The following is a 19,840-nucleotide window of genomic DNA, read 5'->3' as shown; positions in this document are numbered from 1 at the left end:
ATTTGCAAAAATTTTATTTGGAGGTGGAGCAATATGTTCGCGAAAATTAAATTCATGAACACCACACGTACACGCACACACTTAAACATGCACACAACCAGTCTCGCGAAAAAAAAAATCAAGTTCTTGGCCATTGAATGAAATTTGCGTATACGTGTTTGATACCTTGTTAAGTATGTCAGTTGTTACTTACGCATAATTTTGCTCATGTATGTGACACTCGCAAAAAATTCATTTTTGATGGGAATGAACACGATATTGTCTGTATTTCTGGCTGATCTTCTCTCTTTCTTTGGGAAGGGCATCCAAAATAGAAAAGAAAACGTTTCTGCCTATTCTGCTTGATATTCTATTTATTCGATAATGGATAACAATTGACCCAGTACCTATCTTGGCACAAAGCAAAAAATTATGCGTGAATTACATGTTCAGTTTACAGCATATTCGGTGCGAAGCTTTCGGAAATTGATGAATTATTTTTCGGTTTTAGAAAGTTGCGTTTATGTTGATTTCTTTTTCGCAACATTCAGTTATGGGTACGTGCAAAATACAACTTGAACATGAAAATAACATGAACTCTACGCACAATTTGTCCTCTTTTTTTTCTGTCATTAATTTAATGTCTTGTATAATACAAAAATGTTTGTCTATTTCACGACAGAAATTCGTTTGCCGAGAGTCTCTGTTCACACGATGCTTTCGAATGGAAAGTTTGAGCCTCTTTGGTGGTCCAAGGAAACTTCTTCGTCAAACTGATGATATGAATTGAATAGTTTACTAAACGATTTGTTATCATAAACAGGGCCGTAGCTGACTCTTGGGCAGGACCATATTATTGATTAAATTTACCAAAATCTACCATAAAGTAGATTCGGTAAATTTCGGTAGTTTTTGGTAAATGTCAGTAATTTCGGTCAATTAATTTAGCAATAATATGCTCTTCTCTTAGGTGTGTTCGTTGATGGCTCAAAGGTTAATGCCATGCATTGTGACTGAATTTCTTGTTTTTTTTTTAAGATTACACGAAAATGACTAATATAGTTGTTGTTCAAGTCATCCGGGAAAATGCAGTTTCCATTTTTTATCTCGAGGTAAAGAAAAGGTTTTTCCAAACAAAAGCTTTCGAAATTTCAGTAAAGGGGAGAAAATGACGATTTTCTTGTCTGCGCTGTGTAAAGTAAATTTGGATGGTATCCAGCCAGATATATTTGTCGTTATAAACCGATCCAATCTTGAAAAACCTTTTCATTTTTTCGAAATTAACCATTTTTCTGTTTGTAAAAATGTTTTTGTTCTCGTTTGTATTACAAATACTCCTTAAAAACAGAGCCAGGTGCCAGCAAATTACTTCGTTCAAATCAACATATTTTTACAAATCACTTCCTTGTATACCTCGCGTTTGTTAAACTTTTTTCTTAACCTTTTTATTGCAGAAAATCCAACTGACTGCTGCCATATGTGCCCTATAAATCAACTGGGTTTGCAAACCGAAAGGTAAAAATCCAAAATGAATTAAACATTTCAGAATTTTCATTTGCAGAAACCCGTAGATCCGAACTTGTGCTGATTTCAGAGTTACAAGCGCGGTTTTATGGGAAACTGCAATTTTTGAAAAATTGCAACATTTCGAAATTACCATAAGAATGAAAAGAAAACGAAAAAGAAAGGAAATTGAGCCGAAAAAGTGACCGTTTCTTTCGTAAAAGCATTGTTGTTGATCACGAACAAATCCGCAATAAAAGACCTCGACACTGACTCGTTCATGAAATACTTACACATAAAAAAAAAAATAAATAAAACAGATTGTGTTGCGAAATTATATTCGCGAATTTTAAAATATTTGCAAACTCAATACACAAGAGGTCGTTGAACATATTAGGAGTGTACGTAATCAGAGTTTTCTTTTTGTTCGTCTTCATTCGTATGTGTATTTTGCTAAATGAAATCGGTATCAGTTGTATTGTAAAACGATATCATAGATAGGTAGGAGGTTTTGTAGTTACATTTTAGTGAATTGAGTTGGGTGATTTCGGTCGAAAGTTAATAGTAGGACAGTAGGTAGTCTTGAAAAAGGGTTTTTAATGGTAGATAAGAGATCGACGAGATGATGGAGCTAGGCGAACGTCTTATTTTCAATCACTCACTATCGTCACTTATTTCTCTAACTTGAAAGTCCCGATCATAAATTCCGTTCATAGTCCAACACATTCGTACAATGACACCATGGTCTCATCCAGTATTTATAAGTAGTCCAGTCTATTATTGCAAAGACAAGAACAAGACTTACCATCCAAAAATTTCATTTCTTTTATTCTTTCCAATAAAATAACTTCTGCTACAGACGTTCCCGAGAAGTTATGGGCATGTGGTGGATTCTGTACACTTGGCAAACTGCCATAAATGTTTCAATTCGACGCTAGTAGACTTAAAGGGGCATTAGTAACAACGTTACAAGACGGATATCGTTCTTTGAGCAAAAACGCAAAACTGTGTTTGTGTCTATCGTGCTATCATTATTTTTTGTTATGTTGGCGGCCGGACAGTTTCACAGTATGGTATTGCCATTAACAAGACGGGACTCTGCAGCAAAGTTTTCGATAAAAAGCTTTGAATTTATGTGTGACACTGGGGGTAACCGACTGGCCAAAATGGTGGCAAATCAATTTCTAATTACTTTCAATTCCGTTTAATTACCTCAATTACCGGACCAACTCGTCTAATTGCCGGATTCGCTCTATTTTCTTTCAATTCCGTTCAATTCCTTTCAATTCCCTTTCAATTCCCTTTCAATTCCCTTTCAATTCCCTTTCGATACCCTTTCAATTTCTAAAGGTACTTCCTGTCAATTCCTTTTAATTGCTCTTAATTCCTTTTATTTCTTTAATCGTTCCTCCGCACAAAAGTCCATCGACTTTATACACAAAACGTTCCTCCGCACAAAAGTCCATGCTTCATACGCAAAAAAAAAAAAACAATTCGTTCCTCCGCACAAAAGTCCATCGACTTTATACACAAAACGTTCCTCCGCACAAAAGTCCATGCTTCATACGCAAAAAAAAAACAATTCGTTCCTCCGCACAAAAGTCCATCGACTTTATACACAAAACGTTCCTCCGCACAAAAGTCCATGCTTCAAGCTTCATACACACAAAAAAGTAACATTCTCCTCGCAAAAGTCCATGCTTCATACACAAAATGTTGCAAAAGCCCATCGACCATAAATTTCCATCGACCATAATATATACACGGAAGAACACAACGCACAATAATTGCGTGTTCTTCCGTGGAAATTTCAAGACGAATGTAACATTTTATGGACGATGGGCTTTTGCAACATTTTGTGTATGAAGCATGGACTTTTGCGAGGAGAATGTTACTTTTTTGTGTGTATGAAGCTTGAAGCATGGACTTTTGTGCGGAGGAACGTTTTGTGTATAAAGTCGATGGACTTTTGTGCGGAGGAACGAATTGTTTTTTTTTGCGTATGAAGCATGGACTTTTGCGCGGAGGATACAATTGTGTGTGAGAAAAGTCTATATAAGCCGGTTGCAATATGAAAATGAAACATACTTCATTTGACAGTTTCGAAAATTTCGTCTTGAAAAATAGGACCAAAACACGTTTTCAATGTCTCGTTTGTTTTGAGCATTAGGCTTTTGAAAAGTTGATGGAATAGATGATATTGTCGGTGATGCATTTTTTTTGTAAATTTGGTTTGAAACTGGAGCATTTCGCATCGGCAATGCCCCAGCCTAACATTCCCCCGACGAATATTCACTTGTTTGTTGCGGCTCAAACTCTTCCGTATCTGACTCACAAGAATCCTCTGAAGAAGAATCCTTCAGTGTGCATATTTTGAACATAAAATGACGTTGGACCTGTTCTAAAATGGAACTGATCAACACTGTACACTGTTATTTATTGTGCGGGAGCTTTTAAAATTAAAACAAAAAGGAAATAATGTGGTTTTGCATTCGCTGGTCCTTCTTTCCGATAATCACACTTATCAGCATTTACTCTCATTTACTTTCAATTCCACATATTTCCAGTCAATTCCTATCAATTCCGATCAATTCCTGCCAATTCAGATCAATTCCGGTCAGTTCCATCAATTCCAATTATTTACCGGATACTCCGGCAATTCCTTTGAGGGTGTGTAGTCAATTTCCCGAGTCGGTTACCCCTCGGTGTGACAGGTACCCTGACGATTGCAGAAGGAGCTGCAGAACAATTTATAGTTCAATTAATACACCGGGTGACGTAAGGTTGGCTGGCCTGTTTCAGATTCGATGAGGAATATATCAATGTATATATAGTGTGGATGTAATGCCATTCAGACGCGCGGCCTAGCACATGAGTTCGATGCCAATGACGTCTTCTTTTAAAATGGTTGACCACGATACGATTTACCTGTGTTTCACAAAATATTTTCACTATCTCACAACAGATGGCCCGACTTTCTATTCCATTTTTTTTTTTTTGCTTTTACGAAGGGATGAGATATCGTTTGTATCGTGCCACCGAACATCTGATTCGGTTATGTATGGCATTACCTCCACACTATATATTTACCAATGGAGGGTTGTGGGGCAAAATTCGTGTAATTAAATTACGGAATTCAGATTTGTGGTACAGGTTTGTAACTTGTTTGGACCGCCTGATGCATAGGGTGCCATGGAATGATTTCGGTCTGAAGGTCTTGTTTAATTTGACTAACTGGCCGGCGACAAAATGACACAAATAATCATAATATTCTATCATGATCGGCAACAAATAATTGCGTCGAACATATTTAAATAGCGGATGAAAACTGTGTGTCGGGTTGATTTATTTATTTTAATATTGTGCCATTCTAATGACGAGAAAGAAATTTATCTGAAAAAAATAATTACTTCCGCAGTCATGTCGACGAGAGCTGTGAAAACAGATCCGAAAAGAAATAAAATTTAATCTACGGAACGGACTAACGATTTGCAAAATCTTAAAATAAACAGAAAAAAAGAGTTTATTTCTCGTTAAATTAAAAACTATTTTCCCAATGCCCCTAACATTGTTGTATAATCCTCAATTAATAAAACAAAAACAGAAAAAAAAACTTTTCAAATCCTCGATTTATGCAACTGAATGTTGACTAAATGGAAACTAATCTGCTGTGTGATGAGGTAGTAGGTTGTATAGTATTAGATTTATCAAAAGACTGTACAATCTGCTAGCTTCTCCATACGGTGGTTCAATTTCATCAACCGGAATAAAAGAAAGAAAAGAAATTAAAATAGAAATTGACTTTCATTAATAAACCAACCAGCCAACCCATTTAACAATCCACCTCCCAATCTATTGTCGAACGGTTATGATGATGAGTATTATTATGAATGTGTTGTGTATAGTGCTAATACGTGCAAAATCGAACGAACACACCACGGTGTTGTAAGGTAAAATAATTTGTGTTGAAATGCTCAAAAAAATGGTTTTTACAACATGAAAACTAAATGCCGTTCACTACGAAAAAAACCAAATCAGCGAATTTTCGTCTTCTAACAGAAAAATACGTCTCCGGATGAAGAATTTGCGCGGAGGTCATTAGTCCGTAGTCATCGTCTCGTCTATGATGATTGAATGTGTTGTGGTGGATTAGTTTTGTTTCGCGATTGTTTTGACAAGAAGCATATTAACATCGAGTGGAGACCACACGTGTGCGCTACCCTACAATTAAAATACCGCGACGGGTTGTTTAAAAGCTAAATTTAAAAAACAAAAATTTCGATTTGAATTTAAGAAATGAATTAAAAATTTACCGAACTAAATTCAAACTCAGCCACATTTCAATAAAAAAAAAACAAAAATGATTTCATTTGAAAAAGAGTTGATTTTAAATCGTACACATCCACGACATGAGCAAACATATAAAAACATATTGTGCGTAAGAACCTTGAAATGAATTGCGAAAAAATTTGCACACGCAGAATTTTATACATTTTTATATATTACGACGACGACGACGATATTGCTGTGTGTTACTATAGAATGTTTCCATACAAAAGCCGCTGCGCTGGAATACCTTAATTTCGGTGGAACTTAAAAAAAAAAAGTATAATTCGTTGATTCAAGGATGTGTTGTTGTATAATTACATTCATAAAAAAAAACGCGTAATAGAAACAGGTGGTTGTATCGATACGATCGTTAACATTCTTGCGGCGATATCTCAAACGGACGAAAATATGTTAACATTTTTGACCGACGGTATAAATGGTGGATTACACAAAAATGCTGGATTGAAAATGTAAAAATGGTACACACATTCATCGTGGCGGAAACGAACTGACGGATTGCTACCAATAAATTCGTAAAAAAAATTATTTTTAATTTTAAAAACCTCGAGTGTCCTAATTTCTTCGCTGAGTTCAATGTTAAAATAATTATTTTAGATGTGACCCTGATCGTGGAAGTGTAAATGAAGAGTGTCAGTTTTCTCCATAACAACACTTGTTTGAAACTTGTAGCCCTATTTTCTGGCTAGTCATTAACCTGTCACATACGGCAAGCATATTAACAGTTTTAGTATATCTGATCTATTACTTCATTTGATCAAAGATTTTCAGAGATTAATTTCAGAAATCTTTTACTTCATTTGTTTTGAACATGCTTTTTGCTATATAAGACCTCATCGGTTAGAGCTTGTCGTTAATTATTGCTGTCGTTGTCGACAAGTTATTTGTAGTTATTTGATCAACTAGGGAAGAAAAGTGTTGTTCACCCGAGAAAATGCAATTTCCACCTTTTTCTAGTGAGGTAAACACAACGTTTTTTACAACAAAAGACAGTTTCAGCTGAGGTGAGAAAATGATTGTTTTCTTGCCTGCGTTGTGAAAATTGTCAGAACTCTCATTTTGCTATTTGGCCGAAATTTACAGTCGAGGACATTCGAAAATCTAATGCTTCTCCAGACAACTTCAAGGAGCTTTTTTTTTAAATTTGTACAAACGACACATTCAGATTAGATTTCGGATGCCTCTAACCTTAGTTATTTATGTTTTAGTTCGGTCTCAATTATTATTTTTTTAAATGTGCATCAAAGGTAAGACAAAAGGTCAAAAGACAGTAGGTTCATTCCACTAGCAGAACGTTTTCCACACTTTCTTTGAAAACAATAACAATTTAAAGGAAAATAACAGCAGATGAGCTCATACAATTCTGTCGGTTGGTAACGTTGGTGTATTTTTCTTATCAGGGCCATTAAAGTACTTTGATCATGAGTGAAAATGATAGTAATGCGACCTTATCATTAGGAAATGTAGGTTAAACCAAAACCGTAATTATTCTCATAACTGTTTAGCGGGTCCTTCACAAACTCTTTACATCAGGGTTTTGGGTCCTTTTTGGATTCAGAGCCTATTTTTAGGAGTTTAATTCTTAAAAGATTCCTAAATTCCTTAATTTAAGAATTTAGAAATTTTACAAGAATTTTAACAAATTTTAATTGAATTAAATTCCGAAAAATAGTCCCTGGATGGATTCGAGAGATATCGATAACTGTTAAAGAAAACTCAACTTGATACCTATAAAGATAAGTTAAGTTCAAGTAGATCCGAACCTGACCTGAACCTGAAATTTCCAGCATATTAGGTGGGGTTCGGGTATCCCGAAATTTTTACACCAAAAATCAAAAATTTTCCCGATCTCTGAGCATTTCCTCCTGCAAAGTATTGAAGAGCTACTGCAAATGGTATTGATATGCTGAAGAAGCGGAATCCTTGGAAAATTTTACAGCAGCTGTAAGTCTTACAAGACACGGCAGTGGGCAGTCCACCCTTTCAGTTATCGAGTCGGTTACTTCTTCATGATCCAATTATTTTCAAGTGTTTGATGCAAAGTCTTTTACTTCATTGGATTTAACAAAAACATTTTTTTTCCTACGACATCTAAAACATATTCTGTGAATCAGTAGAACTCGCGCGAGTTTTACCAAAAGCAAAATATGTTTATTGCAACTCCAAGGAGCAACCCTTTGAAGTATTGAAACCTTGGCTCTAAATATCGAAATTTTACAAAACCAAAGGCAGTGTAAAGTTAACCAAGCAAGAGCAGTCGATTTAACAAGGAACTTGTTACTAACACCTATGCGTGAAACGAATCCGTAAACGATTGTAACGGGATTTAGGACCCTCCTTTGAATGTATTTGCGTCCTCTGATACTGCCCCCGGTTTACTTTGCCGTGCAAGTGAGCGCAAGACTAGCGCAACCAACTCTATTACATTGAGCAGCTTGTAGCACGACAGAGTAAAGCTAACCAGGCAGGAGCGCTTGTTTGACTAGGCACCTGAATAATCTAGTTTGTTTGACTAGGGACCTGAATAATCTAGTAGCCCTTGATATTTTGCGAATAAAATTTTTCAATTTATGTCAGTGTTCATTTGAGTTCATTTTCATCCCATGTATTATTTGACGTTTCGAAAATGAACTGCTCCTGTCTGGTTTATTTTACTCTGCCGTGCTTGTAGCAGTTCAAAAAGGAATTAATTGTCCGAATGAATCGTCTTTCTGTTCAAATGTAGGACAAACATGAAAGTGACACCTACCTTACAATTCATCAGGAGAATTAACGAATTCTGACATTCTTCACTCACACTTTGACGATCAGGATCATTTTAATATTTCCACAAAAAAAAAGAGTTTAAAAGCTAATTCCCTGAGACCCTAATTTGTGACTGTAATTTGAGTTTCACAAGTTTCGATCTCCGGTATTGGCAAGAAACTAACATCGAGATATTAAACGAATTAAAATTCGCTTGCCAAAAAATTGGATTTCATTAAAGAAAATCGTGTGCAACGAAACGAAAACCATTCTAACATAAGTGAGACAACAGTGCAGCAAATTAATATTGAACGTGCACATTTCGCATCAAAAACAGGTATGATAATAAGCATTATAGTGTTTCTCGCTTCACTACAAATTCGGTTAAAATAATGGATTAATCAAGCGTAAGTTTCGGTTACAAATTTCCATACGCCTCAAGGTATTCCAATATTAGTTTTAGCAGTGACACACACAACTGGATTATTGTGGCGAATCATATTAATTGATGTATGTGTGTGTGTGTATCGAATGCTCATTAGCTGATTCGATTCATTTAAGTTCATATAGACGCAAATGACTTCACTTTAGTTTATACTCTTCCATTCTGCGGTAGTCACATAATTTAAGATATATTTTGTAGCGAACTGAGTCTATAATACGACACTGCCACACCATAGAGTCTGAGAAGATAAAGTCGATCACATACAGGGCCGGACTGGCTCCCAAAAGGCGCACTTGTGCGATGAGTCGTAAGGCGCAAAAAACGAAAACTTATTATTTAGAAAGAATATAAGCATATGCTCTCTTTCAGTTGTTACTTGCACAAATCCTATACATTATTTCGGATACAGTTTGTTATGCTACAGTTGGAATTGATAAAAGTACTAAATTGTTAAGTATACTACGCGAGCAGAGCGAGCGAATTTTTTTTTTATGAACCGTTCGAAGCTGAAATTCTATTGAAAACTTGCTTAGGATTAAAATAAGAATTATTAGAAAATTACCAAATACATTAAAAGTGAAAACCGCTAATAAGCCGATTTCCCTGATTTTTTAGTATTCTTGTGATGAATCGCCAAAAAAAGAAATTGCCAAGAAAAATCCACAAAGTGTAAAGAAACGTCAGAAAAAGGAAGAAAAGCTAAGAAATGGGAAAAAACGCCACGAATAGAAAATTTGTCTGTCTGGCGTTTCTTCACAATTTGGCGATTTTTTCTGGCGATGTAACAAATAAAAAATGGTCAATCGACAAGAGGAATCACCAAACGCAAAAAAAATCGTCGAGGTGTGAAAAAACACAAAAATGATTTGTTTATATCTTCACGTTTCATCACACTTTAGCGAATTTTATCCATTTACGAAACGTAAGCGTTTAGTGTGATCCTAGCAATTTTATCCTTCTACGAAATGTAATATAAAGGCACATCGCGAGATCATAGTAATTTTAACCTTTTACAAAATGTAACATAAACGCGCTTCGTAAGATCCTAGCCATTTTATCCTTCTACGAAATAACGTTTCTTATGTGAAGACGCTTGTTTAAACTTTAGAGATTTTTGGAGTTTTATCATCTTTTGTTGATTTGCTGAATCACCTGAAAAAACCCCAAAGTGCGAAGAGACACCAAGAAGAATCGACGAAGAAACGCCAAGAATGGAAAATTGGTCGTTCCTCACATTTTTTGGCGTTTCTTCTCGCATTGCCGATTTTTCGTGTGATTTAACAAAATAACAAAAAACGAGGAAACACCAAGAAAAATCGCCAAAGTGTGAAGAAACGCCGAAGTCTGAAGAATCGCCAAGAAAATTTTTTTGGCGATTTTACTTTGGCGATTCTTCTTGACTGTTTTTTTTTATTTTAGTCGTATTTAGGCTAAATCATAATCATGTGAAAATCGACCAACCGAACTTTCCGTTTAAAAATCCCAAAGTTTCACCAACAACAGCAAAAACATTTCTTGGTGTTTCTTTGTATGGAATAAAAATGGATTGTTCAATGAGTTTCATTTCCAATTAAGGTAACCAAAATCGAAATTCAGACAGTCAGTCAAAGAATCTGACCCGTCAAGCAACTAAAGAAAACTCATTTCTTTCGACAGAAATCGAAGGTGAAACTGTATTCCGTTGAAGGTTTAACGATTTCCTTCATTAGCGCCGCAGGCGAAAATTTTCGCGTTTTTCAACGACAAAATATAGAAATTACAATTAGCGCCTTTTACGTTTCATAATATCATCTAGACCAGCGATACAATAGTACATACATTTTATTTCTGAAAAGGCGCAAAATCCAAAAGGCGCACTTGTGCTTTGCCTAGTTGCCATATATGGCCAGTCCGGGCCTGATCACATAACATTTTCTCCTTGTAACAGTTTAACGACCTCACAACACAAAAGAAAATATTTTTTCCATAGACGAAAGCATTTACAATAAAAAGTCCTTTCATAGCAAATCTGCATCATAATGTTCCAGACGCATAGTTTCTATGAATTAAATCTGTCTGCGATGGTCTCATAATAAAGATTGCAGAAAGTGGTGAAATGCTAGAAAAACCACTTCTTCAAATAATAAGCACCGATTTACGATGCAACGATGAAGAAGAAGAAAAAAAATCGCTTTTATTACAGGCTGGTTGTATAGAAATGCACATTTCCAATTTAATGCGGAGAGTTTCTATAACTTGCCTATAAATTCACATGTGGAAATGTGCATAAAATGCAAATTGGACCGGTTTTTTCTTCGCTAAAAATTCTCTATTTTGCTCAGGGCAACAATGATAGAGTGTTCCAACTGAACAATAGAATGGACGTTCATATGGTATGGATATTGTGACAATGATGGGTACGGTACGGTAGTGACGTACCATCATGTGGATAAGAAATCTACTACTCAAGAGAATTACGATAATTATGACGAAGTTGCTAGGATGGTAAGTGGTTCAAATTTCTAAGACCAAATTAGTTCAATGATCTGTTCGGTCGTTGTGTTGTCACAAAAATTAGATTTTCACTGGTTTCAGAAAATTCATGCGAAATATCAAGTTAAATTTCTTCTAATACAGTTGACTTCACGGAATTTTAGGCATAAATTTGATTAAGGTGATGAGTCGACCAGCTGAAAAACACCTAAATAAAATTCATGCCTAATTTTCCCTGACGTCAACTGTGAATTTAAAACGACTCTTCGTAGCCAATGCGAACAGCAGACAGCTAAAACTTAGTTCCAGGGCTCAATTTGAAGAGTAGTTTACTATTCAGAATGCATTTTTTGGAATTATTCTTCATGTGAACGTACTGTGTGTCACATTAACTAATAAAAAATACTTTCATCGAGTCTCTGCCCACGCGTGCTTGGTATCGTTGGAAAGAAGACACCCATAGTAACGAGGACTGATAGATTTGTCGGTTTTTAGTGGCTTTGTGGCGGCAGGGGAGCCCTTAGAAGTTCTCCGACGAAGTCAAATTTTCTCAATTTCTTGTCACAACTCTTCACAATCCATTGACAAACTTCTTTGGTTGCTGCTGTCCAAGAATTGCTGAAGCCGAAAAGCACGCTTCCAAACAAGGACTTTTTTCGACCTTTTTTCGGCCGTCTTTCTAAGCACTACAATCCAGCACTTTTTCCAAATAAATTGTCTGTTTATTGGCGAAATTATTCAACTTTGGGTTCACAAATAAATATTTTCCAACATGCGGCATGGCTCACTTTTACAAATCTACTGCCAAAAATAACAACCAGAAAATGTTGTTCCCTTGGTTGTTCCACAAATTTGTCAGGGGAGACAAACGATTCTATAAAGCCATCAATCATTCGGATTGAATCTCGGTTGTTCGATACCTTGTCCAATTCATTCTTAAAGTTTCCCTACAAGCGGCATCGCAACAAAATCTTTTACTTCATTTGTTTTAACGTCCTTTTTATTATATTAGATAACTACATAGAGCAACGCTTCATAAAAGTTTTCGAATGTTGTAGGTGACGAAAATGTTTAAATTAATAACGGGATCGATTATGAAGTATTTTAGCGTATCGTTGAGACAAGTATAATATAAGGACCTAACAACGAGCTTTCGAATATATTTTATTGATTGATTGATTGAACATTTATTTAGCAACGCTATTTTTACATCATCACATAGATTATCACAAAATTTAAAATTTATCGTCTACATCTTAATCATCATCTTCTTTTCTCTTCTTTTACCAACAAATTCAATTTTAAACAAAAACTGTCCTCACAAAACTCTTTAAATTACTTTTGAACACCGTTTCATTGTCCTCATCTTTTAAGTCTCTCGGCAGTGAATTAAACAAAACAAGTCCCCTATGAAACAACGAATTCCTTTCTTTAACACTTTTCTTAGCTGTCACATGGAAATCTTCTCTCGATCTCGTTTCGTATCGATGTATGTCACTGTTGAATGTAACAATTTCGCCGAGGTACTTTGGCATCAGCCCCCTTCGCAGCTTGCGCACAAACGTCAACGTCGTTGCATACACTCGTTGTTTCACGCTCATCCAGTCCAACGCTTCCAACATGAATGATATGGGTGTGATCTTCCTACACTTGAGCACTGATCTCATCACTCGATTTTGAAGTATTTGGAGTCTGTCGAATGCTGATTGATTGCTCAAAAACAGTAATGAAGCGCAGTAGTCGAAGTGTGGCGCAATAATGGATTTGTAAACGCTGATTCGTGCTTCCATCGTTAAATCTGTCGCCAATCTTGACAAAACCCCAACTTTTTTCGCCACTTTTTCGCCACGTTTTGTTTGAAATCTAATTTGTAATCAATTAGGACTCCCAGGTACTGGATATTGTTCACTACTTCCAGTTCCTCTCCATCGACTGTTATCCTGTTTACTGCTGCCACCATGGAGGGATGTCTAATCACCATAACCTTTGTCTTGGACGGTATATAACATTCACAATGGTTATTCGGAGCATTGAGCTTGCACACGCTCGTTTATACACCGAAGTCGAGCTTACCAATTTACCATCCATTGTTTAAAATTGAATTACTTGATAACAAACTCATCACTTTTCACAAAAACATCTAAAATTTAGACCTTGAAAGAAGCATCCACCCGCGCGTATGTTTAAATCACTTTAAAAATATTTTCATCAAATTGGTACCAATTGGATGAAAATATTGGTAAATCGATATATTTATAACGCTCATCCGAAACTAAATAATGCTCAAATAGTAATATTTCCTTTTATCGTCGGAAAAACGTGCACGGTCTCGACCTTTAACAAGAAATTTTAAAGCTACACTATTCAGTTGCTAACTCCAGTCAATAGTAGTGGTTACACCTCACACATATCATAGAAATCATTCAGCAAAAATGCTTTCATAATAAATTCTCTGGACCATCGTGAATGCAACCAGAGGTTAAACGCTTCAAAATAAAACGAAAGTCCAAAAACTGTTACCAATATCAATTTTAAGTCTTTAAGCTTAGATTGAACTGTCGTGTCTCATTTGCGAATTATAGATTACATAACATACTGAGAGCTTCAGCATGTAGAATTCAATTCCCAAATCTCATGAGAATTTGCCACCTCGAGGCACAATTGATTGTCAATGTTCAGGTTGCATAATCAAGTTCAATAACTTCACAGAAATTTCGCATTATGAACGAGTGTAAGGTCTCTTCCGCACCAGAGTGACTTTGCACTTTAAACAAACCAGAAATGTACCTGCTCTATATCACCATTTGACGACGACTTTTTCGCTTATCTAATGCAAGTAATAGGTATGACCCTTATGGGTGTCTGTATTTCGTAACGCACATGTTATCATTGATATGTCGATCGGTATAATTTCCTACGGATTTTGAGTTGAACATTTTTTCGGTAGCACTTTGATTTTCAATATAAAACGTTTGCAATGAACCGAACCTCTTACAGTGCAGACCAATCGTCGACATGAACAGAAAGGTACCGAAATGACTGTGACATTATTGAATTGTTTTCTTTAAATAAATAATCCTTTTTTTGCAGGTAATTTTACTCGCCATTATAAGCTGCATCAATGCAGATCATCTGAACAGGAATCTACTGCCACCTGACCTACCTCCTGCCAATGTAGCCAATATATACCATGAATCGGGTATAACGTTCGTATCGCCAACCACCCATTTAGAAATTGCATCGTCGCTACTTTCACCAAGGCTTCCAGTTACACACGCATTCGGATTTGTATCGCGTAAACCAAATGGACCGCAGGAACTTGTACGGACGCATTCATCTCAGTTGATAACACACGGTTTACATTCACCCGTGTCAGCCCTTAGCTCAACAAACGGAATCCAATCCAATTTTAACGGTCAAATCACGTCGCACCGAAATGAAGTTCGAAATGATGGTCATTCACCACAAATTTCACTTGATGCACATGTTACCGTACAATCACCTCCATCAGATGTAGTGCACGCACGTTTTGTGGAGAACGAACATCATGCAGTGCATGAAATTAATTCTCGGACACAACATTTCGAATATAAAGTTCCATTTCCTCGAACCGTTCCGCAGCATCGACACAACGAGCACCATGAGCACAATTTCGATTATCGTAATGAATTCGATCGACAAAAACCGATAGTCAAGCATTCAGCATACGGAGTGCCGTCCGACCTATCATCGCAAATACCATCAGAGGCACCAACTTTTATACCGTCGCATGTTTCATCCAGTGCACCATCGCAAATACCGTCAGACGCACCAACCTTTATACCGTCGCATGTTCCATCCAGTGCACCATCGCAAATACCGTCAGACGCACCAACCTTTATGCCGTCGCATGTTCCATCCAGTGCACCATCGCAAATACCATTAGAGACACCAACCTTTTTACCGCCGCAAGTTTCATCCAGTGCACCATCGCAAATACCATCTCAGGTTCCATCGGAGACACCAACGTTTATACCATCCAATACACCATCGCGAGACGAGTTCCACGAACCGACGTTTATACCAACGCAGCAAGAAATCGATGCGTTGCCAGTATTTCAAAATGATAAATTTTTGTCACCATTTGCTCGCCGTACCAAGACACCAATAACACATTCGAACATCGAACCATCTCCACAAACCATAGACAGTATCTTCGATGTACCGTTTCAGCCAACAGCGCGAACTAGAGTAAATACGTTCGAACCATCAGTTCACTCTACGAATACTCCGACGACACGAACCAACGAAAATATTATCGGCGGCAACCACCAGTATGCAAACCGTTTTTCGTTGTCCGATGGAACGAAGGTGTCCGAACAAGGTAAGTTAATCTCTCCACAAGCGGGTTGGGAAAATGTCATTGCTAAAACTGGAGAATATGAGTATGTGTCACCTGAAGGCATACCAGTTAAAGTGAAATGGATAGCTGATCATGAGGGTTTCCGTGTACTTAATTAGAACAAAAAGAAAATCCTCAGCAATCGCCTTAAACGTTTCGTGAATTTGTTTAATTAGTTTTCTTTCTATTTAAGATTGTTGTATAAACATCAACACCTCCTCCATGTTACATGTATAAGAATTTTATTTTAAGACACTGCGAAATAAATCAGATTTAAAATTGGAAATTAAAATTCTTTGAGCGAATTTCATTGCCATTGTATTTATCGTTTCTGTTTCTGTTTGATGTTCATCAGGACAGGAAAGGTGTGGTGTGGTGATTGTTTGTTGAAAAAGAAACGTTGGTTGGAGGATGTCCAACGATTCGTAAACGATGCTGTAAATGCAAAACTTCCTGAAAAATCATTTTATATTCCGCGAAGAGGGAAAATTATCTAAGAAAACACACGGTAATATTGGAAAAAGAACATCTGCAAAGTATGTATGTACCCAGTTACTCTGAAGTTCTTACAAAGTGTTTGTATCGTCAACTTTTCCACCAAATGTTAACTCCTGAAGGCCCGTCATTGGGAAATGACAGGACAGTTTCCCGAAAATGTATGCAAAAATTTATCACAAAAATTCACCGAAAAAATTCGAAGAAGCTCACCTCTGATACTTTCCATTGTATTCGGACATAGTCTCTTTAGGTCGCCAAGGCATATTTGAACACTAAAACACTTTTTACTCGATGTAAAAACAAAAAGTATTTTTTTTTTGTTTTGTCGCAACAAAAACACAGAAAATATTTCGACACAACAGTGACACTCCGCTACTATTCGGCGGTAAAATATCATCATTCAAAAAAGTGTCGGACATATTATAAAAATCATCAAACAGTTGACAAAGGGTAGCGTTTGCAGTTAATAATGCTCATCGACCATTTTTTTAAAGCTTTGCGAGAGCTCAGCGGACATTCTTTCAACGATGGAAGAGCATTTATTAAAAATTTAGCCTCTCGTAAGACTGCACTGTGCGTAAATAAATGTTCGTTTCTCTTTAGTTAGCTAAGAAGACTTCGCGAAGTCTAATTATGCCACCTCTTTGAACAAAAATATCGGCTGAGGTCGAATAATTCTCCGCTGAGCTTTAATAATTCTTCGCTGAGCTTTAACAAACCTCCGCTGAGCTCTAATAATTCTCCGCTAGGCTTCAGGAAGTGTCCGCTAGGCCTAAGGAAGTTTCAGGAAGGCTTAATGGAGCTAATCGGACACTCAGCGGAGATCTGCCAAAGCTAAGTGTAGTCTTATTAAAACATAGCAACAATTATTAGGTATCCGCTGATGCTTATTGAGTGTTCGCTTAGCTTCATTGCCTTACTACTACGTGCTAAGGTCTGACGGACTCTTACTGAAGCCTAGCGGAGAATTATTAGAGCTCATTAGAGGTTTGTCAAAGCTCAGCGGAGAATTATTAGAGCTCAGCGGAAGTTTGTTAAAGCTCAGCGGACAATTATTCGACCTCAACCGATATTTTTATTCAAAGAGTTGGTATAATTAGACTCAGCGAAGTCTTGTTAGCTTACTAAAGAAGTGGGAGAGGTTACAATTTTAATAAATGTCTACCATCGTTGAAGGGTCCGACAATTTTTTGAATGAAAATATTTTACCGCCGAAGTGAACACAGCAAACATTCATTCTAGGACTTATAGTAGCGGAGTGTCACAGTTGTGTCGAAATATTTTCTGTGTTTTTGTCGCGACAAAACAAAAAAAAACCTTTTTGTTTTTGTATCGAGTAAAAAGTGTTTTAGTGTTCAAATATGCCTTGGCGACCTAAAGAGACTATGCCCGAATACAATGGAAAGCATAAGAGGTGAGTTTCTTTGAATTTTTTCGGTGAATTTTTGTGATAAAATTTTCCATACATTTTCGGGAAACTGTCCTGTCATTTCCCAATGACGGGCCTTAACTAGAATTAGATATAGTTTTCCGTTGTATGTTTTTTTTCATTGCCCTCTGCCACTCGCGTAGTGCTCAATGAACGTTTACCACGCTTTGCGTAGTTGGTAAATCGATACGCGTTTTACTAGGCCTCCCAAAACTTCCTAAAACACGTAAATTGAAACTCTCCTTAAAAAATTGCCTACGGCCTCGAGTGACAATCTTCACATCTAGTGCCTAAATAAGCATTTATCACTCAGTTGTATAAATAACTATTTTACATTGGAATTTAATATTTCCAATTAAAATTCGTTGATATTTGCACTTAAAAGTTGTCGCCTTTGTCTCCTGCAATTTGGCTGAGAGCAGTGAGATTGCTTGTAAGTGCAAATACAATTACTTCTCGTCGGAAATAACAAATTCGTAGCAGTTATGGTGTAAAAACTGTATTTCAGGCCTGCTAATCAATTTAAAATAATTTTACTTTACTAGTGAGGTAATGTGGCCTTTCCCTCACTAGTGAAGACCCTTTCCCTCGCTCGTAAAGTAAAACGCCATACTTTACACGTGAAGTAATTTGATATCTCGTATCACGATGAGTAAAAGTACCTCGGGCTGAAGCCCTCGGATACTTTTACTCATCTGGATACGATATATCAAATTACTTCACTGGTATAGTAATATACTATTATTGCCGATCATAAATTTAAGTTTTTCCAGCTTCGTCGTAGGTCGACTTTACTGTTAAAACGTGACTAGAGATCCCACTTATCGCGGTCGGATCATATCGTATAAGGTGTCAATCGAAAGGTTGGAGTTCAGGGAACAATATAAGACACAATTTGTCTATCAAAAGCTTTGATACGGATGAGCAGAGTGACTCAAGTTTCACGGGGTGTCATTTTTGTGTTTTTTTCTTCGAAAAAGTGATACTGATGCCTGCGTGACCACTTAACCTGATTTTTATGGGGTTCTAATCTAGGCACCTACTGATGACATCCCATTGTTTGGCCGTATACGGCGTCGTCCTCCGGACTTCTTGGTAAATTTTTCGAGGTAAAAGTGGTGCTGGAGCCACGCAGCAGAACTTTTTCGAACATATCTATACTGCTAATTTTGTACCTTGTTGAGGCTAGAATTTGACCATAATATCACATTTATCCGATAAGTTATAAAGAGAATATTGCCTAAATACACCTTTGCCCCATTCGGCGTAGTGCATTTTTCCCAAAGGTCCACACCTAAGGTGAATGTGTTTTTAAAAAAATCTACTACAAATGACTCGGCAGAGTCCAACGCATCCATCAATAACAAAAAAGCTATATTTGGAGACCCCTTGAATTTCCATTGGTCGACGTTTTCGCAAAGTGACTCCTAATGTTTATGGTGAAAATAAAGGTATAAAAATTCACGAGTCTACGAGTCTAAGTTTTTCCCACTAAACAGAACTGAAACGATATCGTCCTCTATAAAACAAACACTCGATGTCGATGCATGGGTCTCCGTATTCGATACACGATAAAAAGGAAAAGAGCTTTTCATCGAATTCGACTCCACCTCCATTTTTCCTATATTACGCAACGAAGTAACAAAAAAGGGTTTCATAAAATATTCTCACTATTTCACCTCTGCAATTACATCCATGTACGAACTCAATCTCAAGAAATTTGTCGACTAAAGCAAACATTTCGAGAATTCGTTAAAAGCTGTGAAGAACTCAAGTCATCGTGGTAAGAAGGAAAAATGTCTGTGTATAGAATGACTCCTATCTAACTGCTCCACTGTTATCCATCTTTCAGTCAAGGGAAATTAATCGCAATCTGCGGATCTAGATTAACACTATCATCACACTCATCCGAAGCCCATAAGCAGCGACATGTAATAATCGTAAAACTACAACCCTGCAATTGAAAATATGTTCTTGTACTTTCAGGGTTCGTTTCAGATATTCACTATTTTTTACAGTGAGTAAAAGAAAAAGTTTTGAA

The 19,840-nt window shown here is 36.7% G+C and overlaps 1 protein-coding gene across 2 annotated transcripts; it reads left to right on the top strand.

Moving 5' to 3' along the window:
- The first annotated feature begins 14,306 nt into the window (after positions 1-14,306).
- On the top strand, positions 14,307-16,186 carry LOC119072753 (anti-sigma-I factor RsgI2-like). Of its 2 annotated transcripts, XM_037178041.1 has the most exons (3): positions 14,307-14,518; positions 14,582-15,351; positions 15,454-16,186. In XM_037178041.1, the coding sequence occupies exons 1-3, from the start codon at positions 14,507-14,509 to the stop codon at positions 15,989-15,991; spliced, it is 1,320 nt and encodes a 439-aa protein (XP_037033936.1). In that variant the 5' UTR covers positions 14,307-14,506; the 3' UTR covers positions 15,992-16,186. The 2 variants fall into 2 exon arrangements, with proteins under 2 accessions (XP_037033936.1, XP_037033935.1); XM_037178040.1 differs by having other exon boundaries at positions 14,308-14,518; positions 14,582-16,171.
- Positions 16,187-19,840: the final 3,654 nt, after the last annotated feature.

Source organism: Bradysia coprophila (genome assembly GCF_014529535.1).
Source record: "Bradysia coprophila strain Holo2 chromosome IV unlocalized genomic scaffold, BU_Bcop_v1 contig_84, whole genome shotgun sequence".
Lineage (NCBI taxonomy): Eukaryota > Metazoa > Arthropoda > Insecta > Diptera > Sciaridae > Bradysia > Bradysia coprophila.
The sequence above is the reverse complement of the archived record's forward strand: the minus strand, read 5'-3'. Positions and strand labels throughout refer to the sequence as shown.